The sequence below is a fragment of the Brienomyrus brachyistius genome, chromosome 1 (genome assembly GCF_023856365.1).
Source record: "Brienomyrus brachyistius isolate T26 chromosome 1, BBRACH_0.4, whole genome shotgun sequence".
Lineage (NCBI taxonomy): Eukaryota > Metazoa > Chordata > Actinopteri > Osteoglossiformes > Mormyridae > Brienomyrus > Brienomyrus brachyistius.
Window position 1 is genome coordinate 43,741,798 of NC_064533.1, and position 8,362 is coordinate 43,750,159.

General features: G+C 39.9%; 1 protein-coding gene across 1 annotated transcript; it reads right to left on the reverse strand.

Annotated features, from left to right (window-relative positions):
• Positions 1 to 208: 208 nt before the first annotated feature.
• Positions 209 to 6,742, reverse strand: LOC125735011 (SH2 domain-containing protein 1A-like). Its single transcript, XM_049006181.1, has 4 exons — positions 6,511 to 6,742; positions 5,182 to 5,242; positions 3,909 to 4,050; positions 209 to 1,285 (listed from the first exon to the last, which is right to left on the reverse strand). Exons 1-4 carry the CDS (start codon positions 6,642 to 6,644, stop codon positions 1,263 to 1,265), a joined length of 360 nt encoding a protein of 119 aa, XP_048862138.1. The 5' UTR covers positions 6,645 to 6,742; the 3' UTR covers positions 209 to 1,262.
• Between the last annotated feature and the right edge of the window lie 1,620 nt (positions 6,743 to 8,362).

An 8,362-nucleotide genomic window follows, 5' to 3' on the forward strand; every position in this document is an offset into this window, starting at 1 on the left:
TACTGCATCAGCGTCTGCTGCATCAACGGGTTGCTGCATTAACGGGCTACTGCATCAACGGGCTACTGATCACGCTCGCTGTAGACTGATCTCACAGCTCTCCACCACCGACTGACCATCTCTCCACCATCTCTCATAAGATGGGACATTTATATATATGTTCCCTGCCGTCTCAAAGGAGGTGTATTTGAAAATTTTTACAACTCCCTGTGCGACCATGTCTTTATTTCACTGCACATTTCACTGCACAAGCTGGCTTGCAAATACAACAAGCTGATGATGAACACAGATACCATGAGGGGGGCACTGGTGAAGAAACGTTCTCCAGAAGAAAAGTGTAACGTTGATGTAACGTAAAAACCATGATGAAATTCCTGGAATTAGAAAGAAGGTTGGACGGCAGAAGAATAAATCCCCTGGAAAATGAGCAGCCTGCGTCAAACAACAAAATACAGCACTGGGCCCAAGTTACAGTGGTAATGCAGTGATGATAACAGAGCTGAAAGGGAGAGTCGTCAGGGTGAACATTTGCACCATTATAAGAAAACAGCACATAATACTGTAGTTTCCAAACTCGAGCCATTAAGACCATGAAGTAAATCAACAGATAAAACAACATTTTTGAAAAGAGACCTACTTAAAAGCAATTCTTTAAAATTCATGAAATAATTAAGAAAATCTGAGGTAATAGCCATCCCCTTTATCTTGAAAGCCACTAAAAGCAGTTCATACTATCAAATATCATATAAACAGCATCAATGAGCCATTTCCTCCGATTATTACTGATGGAATGTTGGGCCTTCCTTTAATAAATCGATAAGAGTAAATTGCTCATTCAAAAGTACTGTAATTAACCAAAAACAATACGGTGAGTATCTCCAATCAGCCGCCCTGACATGTGATCCTTTGACCCCAAATCAGCTCTCTTCCATACCACTCGCTTGTTTGCCTCGGGTTCCAAAGGAGCGCCGCATTAAGCAGTCATGCAGCAGGCACGGGCGGACTGAGGTTCGCATTTCTCAGCTGTGACATAAGCATACAACAGCTGCATTGATTCTGTTTCAATAACCACATTATCAAAGATTTTTTAACAGTATAATTGCTGCTGAGGTGCCTTTTTGGGTAGCGATGCTGCTGGCTGTGTGGAGGCACTGATGGTCTTGCTTGCTCCTTTTTCAACGGGTCGGCTGGGCCTTTTCCCAGCACACAGCCATGCGGGGGCAGTAGCTCACACACACACAGCGCCCCCTGGAGGCAGGGTGTCAGATCTCCAGGTACATCAACTCTGCGAAAACAGAAGAACACCGACTCATTAATGATCACTCTTGTTTTCCTGCCTCACCCAGTGTTAATATGGTTGATGCTTTAAAATAAATATATATATATATTTTTGTATGACTGTTTTGAGTTTCCTGACCAAGAAATAAATAGTTTGGCTGATTTGAGTCTCCTGTAATCGTGTGATTGTTTCTTATTGCATGAATTAAAAGTGGCCGCCGACACATTAGGTACAATGTAAGGCCTTGTGACAAGGAGGGGAGATTAACCCCCATCCCCAGGAAGGTGTGCTGCCGATGTGCTGGACCACTGCTGTCACAAAGGAGCTGAGATGCACAGCACAGTGACCTGTTTATTTATGGGCCTATATATAAATTTCAAAAGACTTTAAGAGAAAAGCAAACGCACTCATCTCATCAAAAAACCAGAAAACTAGGTAATCTCAGTTGGAAAGTGCAGACTTCTGAGCGCTACCGGAGTAAGTAAGAAAGACACATGTCTCCTCGGCCCGTGTTCTGTGTATCTCGAAAGCAAAGGCACTCTCTTGTCTTCCGAAAGTGCAGTTAGTAGAAGCACATTTATGACGAAATTATGAAAGGTGTACGGGGAGAACTGTGTGGCTTTGAGTCTGGTCACAAATCCTGCGATGAAAAGCACTGCTCTGTTCACCTCACGTCGCAGCTCTGTTAGAGATGTTAGTGTGCTGTTCTTACACAAATAAGGAGGAAACTTCAGAGGAAAGACAAAGCAAACAGCACCCTAGCAACAAGCCTCGCTATTGTAAGACTGGATGACTTTTGAAAGATGCCCTAAAAAGATTGAAGAGAATAACAAAGATTTCCACAGATATGACACACATCCTTAACTTGTGTAGCATGGTTTCCTTTTAGTGTCCTAATTGGCTATTTCTGTTCCTAGCCAAAAAAATACAAGGATGTCTTTCATTTTTATAACATCACAACATAATGTTTCCAAGCCACCTGGTGTGAATAAGCCGAAGCCTGCATTGCCTTTTTTCTAAATGCTGCCAACAGGGGGAAATGGCTCCATTTAAAAGCGCACGACACCTAGAAATCAAGAATAATCAGCAAGTCAAACTATGGGTGGCCAGACATTCTGTAAATCAGCACTGGCACAAATGGACCGGAGTATAATTTAAATGTGAATGTTATTTTTATGGAAAGTGTGACATTAGTAGGAGGATGGAGAAATGTTTGATGCTGGTCGGTTTTCATTTCTTTTGTATTCTGATCAGATACGGTACAATACAGCTGTCTCTGATATCAATATTACTATTAAATAAACTGCAACTCTGCTTCAAAGAGTTCAACCCGTGAAAAGGGGATGACTGGTTTCATTTGTACGATTTCGTACATTTAGGCCAAGAGTTGTGCGATTATTCATGCTTTTGATCGATGTGACACTGAACAGAAAATAGTTGGGGAATCATCAGGGGAATCAAGCAGCTGTGGGTGGGTCCTTGCTCTGCACAGGCAAGCCTCCAGCTCGCTAATGCCGTGTAGCACCCAGTCGCCCCCCCCAGTGTCCTGCTGCTCTCTCCCTGCGCCTTCCGGCCATGCTACCAAGGCACACAAGCAGTGTCCACGCCAAACCGGGCCAGAACCCTCTCTCTCAGTCTTCACCTAGAGACCCCTCTGGGGCTTTTAGTGGCACATTAACCGTGAACGAATCTGTGTGGTGCCTTGTTTTGTAAAAGTGATATTTTAATATTACAATCATTCCAGTTTCACATTCGGTCCTTTTAAGAAGGATGGTGGTGCACTTCACAAAGCACCAAGCACAACTCCAGGCCCGACCTAAATAACGGAGTCGCTTTAAATAGTCACATGACATGGCTGCTTCATATACTTAACTTGTGCGGCTTGTGGACATTAGCATTCGTAATACTTTTGACTAAGACAATTAGTGCACCAGTAATCACACAGGAAATTCATTTGAACATCTTCATTTTGAACGGTGCCAGATGTACAGCTATATTAACAGTAAGCAAAGAAAACCTTTTTCAATTGGTTTTATATACAATATTTGTCATGTCTGCCTGTCTTTCTGTTTAAAAGTTCCCCAGTCCAGTAAAATTATTCAGATTGTATTTCATTGTTTGCTGAGGTGTCTATTGGCATTGGTCTCTTCTTCCAAAGCTTACTTGAGTAACATCAGCAGTCTGGATCCAAACACAGAACACAAGCAAGATGACAAACACCTCAAAGTACAGACACTGAAGCTACCGTTTCCAGTAAAGTGTGTTTAAAAACTGCATCTCTCGTGGAGTAAATCCGGCTGAACTCTGTGTGTAGTTCTACATCCTGGATGTGAACTTCCGGAAATACAAGAGAATAAAGCTGACACCTGTACATATAAAATTTAACCTTATTTGGGCAGAATCAGTAAACAAAAATGGAACAATAATATTTTGGTTGGAAAACAAATGAAACTCATAGTTTCACTGAGCAAAACAAATGAAGGCATAGTGACATCAATTATAGAGTCCATGCGCTTGTATTTTTGCATGTTGACCTGAAAACCATTCCTCACTCTCCCTGTGTAATGTGATCTGGGACATTTTAGGCCGGTGTCTATTTTTAGGAAAGCAAACCAACTGAGCTTCTTACCTGAATTCTCTCCGTCGTCACTCACCAGTCGCTTTTCCAAAGGATGCAGGAGAGGTGGCATGCTGTCGTGGGCGGCCGCTCTGTAGCGATCAATAAGGTCGTTCAGCGTCTCGAAACACTGCGGCTTCACTCCCGGAGGCGTCTTCATCACGGTTAGGATCAAATGAAGAAAACATAACAGAAAACCTCAGTCAGGCAATAATGAATCATTGATACATGTGCAGTGAAAATCAGAGTGGAAGCCGAGAATATAGGTCTGCTTGTTGTGTTGAAATGAGGACAAGTCCTGCAAAGGAAGGCAACTTGCGTAAAAGCAAAAGAAAAGACTAAAAATAGACAAAAAAAATACCTTCAAAGTTTAAGGACGATATCCCCGACATTGTAAAGGACCGTCAAGCAAGTGTTGGAAAGTAGATTTAAAGTTAAAGCCCTACAGAAGTACAGCTCCTTCAAAACACAGACATTACGTCGCTACGTTTTCCAATCTTTGAATGCAGATAATTATTGTACAGTACCTAAGGTCTGGGAGGCTTCAGAAATGGACAGTGTGTGTCACTACACGGTGTGGTGAGATTAACTTATAGATCATGTCCAAATATAGGAGCAGGACGTTGCTTCAAGAGGATGCTTGGTTTTGTAGCACTAATATGTGTCCTGAGAGAATGCCTGCACTACGCTCTGCAAGCCACGGTAACACATTAGACACTTCAGAGCTAGTGAGTTGTGGGATGCACACCGACAGCACGCGTGGGTGACAGAAGTAACCACAGACAGCTCGGTGTCTGGAGGTTGAAAATTATCAACAACATCTAGAAGACCAAACAAAAGATGCCCCAAAGCCACACGCGGGGCTGGGGCATTTTATCATGCGGCAGTTTGCTGTGTTTTTCTAATTGTGTACAATTTTCTTTTTTTTTAATGTTATTTTTGCTTACATTATAAAAACAAACAAACATTCAGAGTCCATCTTATAGAGTATATTACTGTAGGAAGTTATGAAAAGTCATTAAGCGTTTTAGAGGGGATTGGCCCACAGACCACGTTTCCGTTGCCGTTTGGCTCAGATTCAAGGCTCTCTCACACTTTCCCACAGCCATTTTAAGCAGCATACAATCAGAAATAATTCTCTATGCTGACTATCTCACCAAAATACAGTGTTAAAATAAATAACAGAGACTGAATCCACTAGGAACAAAATAGCTCTAAATAACCATATTTTAAAAAGAGGCCTTTCTTAGTTGTATTATATATACCTGTAATGGACAAAGCTTACCTTAACCGCCCAGCCTCCATGATGCAGGGAGATCTTGTAGGTATGAACGAAAGGTGTCCTTCTGCGTAACAACAGGATTCAGCTTATTCGTTTGCTTGTGTATTTCAGTCAATGTGCGTATTATCATAATTATACGGCGGTAAAAATGTCATCATTATACACATCACAGAAATCCAATGAATGACTACTATGAACAGTTAGAACTTTTTATGTTTATATGTTTTGTTTTTTTTAGTAAACTCTAAAAAGTATTTTATTAAACTGTACAATTTCCACATTAAAAACACAATAAATACTTGAACTACTGAATACTTCTTGCTCATTGTCAGTATAAAAAATGATGCAGTTATTCTATATGTTCTTAGTACTAAGAAATTAATTAACGCGCAGATGATTTTTCATTTCAAAAATTGGCTTTATAAATGTTACAATGCTTTAATTTTCTCATAATTTATCAGGGTTTTTTCCTCTGTTTATGCTTCTGATATAATTTTCATTGTTGTTGTTTTAGAAATTTGAGACGATATCGCAATTTCAGTAATCAGGAAACACGGAGTGGCATGTCATGCCGATTTGTATTTTTGGATAAAGTTCGCTTTGCGTTTTAATGAACCAGTTGCATCGCGAAGACTTCAGAAAGGAGACAACTGCGTCAGTTTTCAGTGCTTTATGGGTTCCTTTTGATCTCTTCATTTCGGGTGGATGTAGTTTGGAACATCACAGTTATAATTATTATAACACGACACGTATATTTGGTTTCTTTTCTTTCTATTTATTGCACAGTTCAGGAGTAAACGAAACAATTGATTATTGGGATGAACGATATTTTTGACAGGCATTTCCTCAGATTGGCTTGTTTAATGTCTCTGACGAACGTTATTAACAGATCATGTTGGATGTTGGTCCCAGCTTCACTTTATAACTGACTGCTTACTAGTTGTCGGTCGTTAATATACAATCGGGTATTTATCATTGCGAAACGAAAGAATTTAAAATGCTGATTAGAACGAATTCAGTCTTTTTAGACTGCAATCTTAATTACGTGGCCTGATGCGAAAAAATAAGGCAGATTAAGTAGGCCTAAAAGAGCACGAGAACAAACAAAACACATTGTACATTTACATATATATTTTGTGTCTGCTGTTAGGATTGAAATATATTACCTGTAAACATTGTAGATTATAATAATATCCTATTATTGGTCAAACTAATTCAGATTTTTTACAATTCCAATGTTAAATAAAACATATTTCATTAAAAATAAAAAAAAACTGATAATGAGAAGTAGAGCTAATGTGGAGGGTGTTTCATATTCTCTGCCGCACTCACCGCACGCACAGGCAGAAGGCGCCCGGCTCGCTCTCGCTGTCCCTCGTCAAAAAGCTCCCTTCCTTGCCGTACAGCTCTAGCAGCCTCTCGGTTTTCTCCTTACTAATTTTCCCGAAGTATATCGAACTAAACATTGTGCTGTCTGAGAGTAATGTGTGGTTCTCAAGAAATCAGACGGGGGAGTTTCGCAAAGGAAAACTGAAGGCAGCAGGTTTGCCGCTGAACTTCCTGAGCTCACCGTAACGGCGAGGGCTGGGCGGCGGACTCGCGGCTTCCACGCTCTTGCTGAATCTTGCAATAAGCAAATCGGACTTATTTTATGCTGTGAAGTGAGAATTACAATAGACAAAGTTGTCATTCTACATATACACGCCCCTATGTTTATCTCTGACCGGCAGCTGTCGTTTCAAATTAGACTAAGGTAGATTTCACAAAAAGGACAGTTTTACTAACAGAATATTAATTAAGTTAATTAGTATGTAATGTGTAGTTTTATACTCATCGATCCCAACCAAGATAAACGGTTACAGGATGGATGTATGACTATTTTAAAGTTACTTTTTATGCATGGGTAGCCTAAGCAATGACGAGACGCCTCCAAATATTTATATTTATATATATTTATTAAATGCATGCAGCAATATAACTATTGTATTGCAGCATTTAGCTATTCTTATTCATCCTGCAGATATATGTTCGCGTTAGCTCTTCAGTTTTTTTTTCAATTCACTTATTGCTTTTAGAAGAAACGTCTTATCCATCACCCTAAAAAATGTTGATACTCTTGCTTTCGCTCGTGGTTTATTTTTGAACAAAACGCATGTGCTAGCATCTTTCAGAAAAATATTACATGTACCTTCAGCTGCCTATATGAGGGATGAGTTTCAAACCACCGTATTAAACCACATGAGCTATGCTTTGAGAAATCTGTACTGTTGATGCCTTCAAAGCGTGGAACTTCAGGGCGCGCAGTTTTTTATTTTTTAACGGTGGTATTTTTCAGTTCGTACCGATGGAAATATAACGGCTTGTTCAAATATGTATTATCATTTTGCAAAAATGTAGTCCTGTGCTTTTGTGTCTCCAGTTTTATGCTGTTCAAACTCCCGTCGCCTAATGATATGTCTTTCAATTAACTTGTGTTTTCTTATCTATGTGAGAAATATTTTTTATTGTGTTACCTTAATCCAAAATACCGTTTTGTCTATTAGTCTAATTTGAAACCTTCCTGGAAAATGTACAATTGGGCTAAAAATTACGAATTAAATCCATATCGTTTTACTTGGTATTGGGTGGGTTTGTGAAAAGCTAAATCTGTGCACATTTTTTTACTAGTAGAGCTACCTAGAGTTGTAATACAGTTACAATATGAGTAATGAGAAATAGTGCATCTAAATTAGATGGAACGGCTGATCAGTTGGCCAAAAAATCCCCCCCCCCCTACACACACACACACACACACACACACACACACATACACACGCCTCCGGGTAAGTTAAGTAGCTACATTGTTTTGTGGTCTTTCTTGTTTAACTGCTCACTCTCAGTACGTCTTTCATATCTGAGCTACCTGTTGCCCAGTTTTGGTATTGTTTTAATTTTATAAAATACTCAGTTACATACGTAAAATATGTTAAGTTCCACATAAAGTAATGGTTGTTTAAATTATACAGAATGTGATTTAAGAACAATTTAATTCAATGTAAACCGCTTTGGGGGTGGGGTTTGCCGTTGTGTGAATTCGTTTTATATCTTGACACCAAACACTCGGCACCCCGCAGCACTGCAGCTTGTCGCCTGCAAGTCAGCGCGTAGACGGCGGTGTGGAGTTTTTAAAAGGGACTGATGTTCT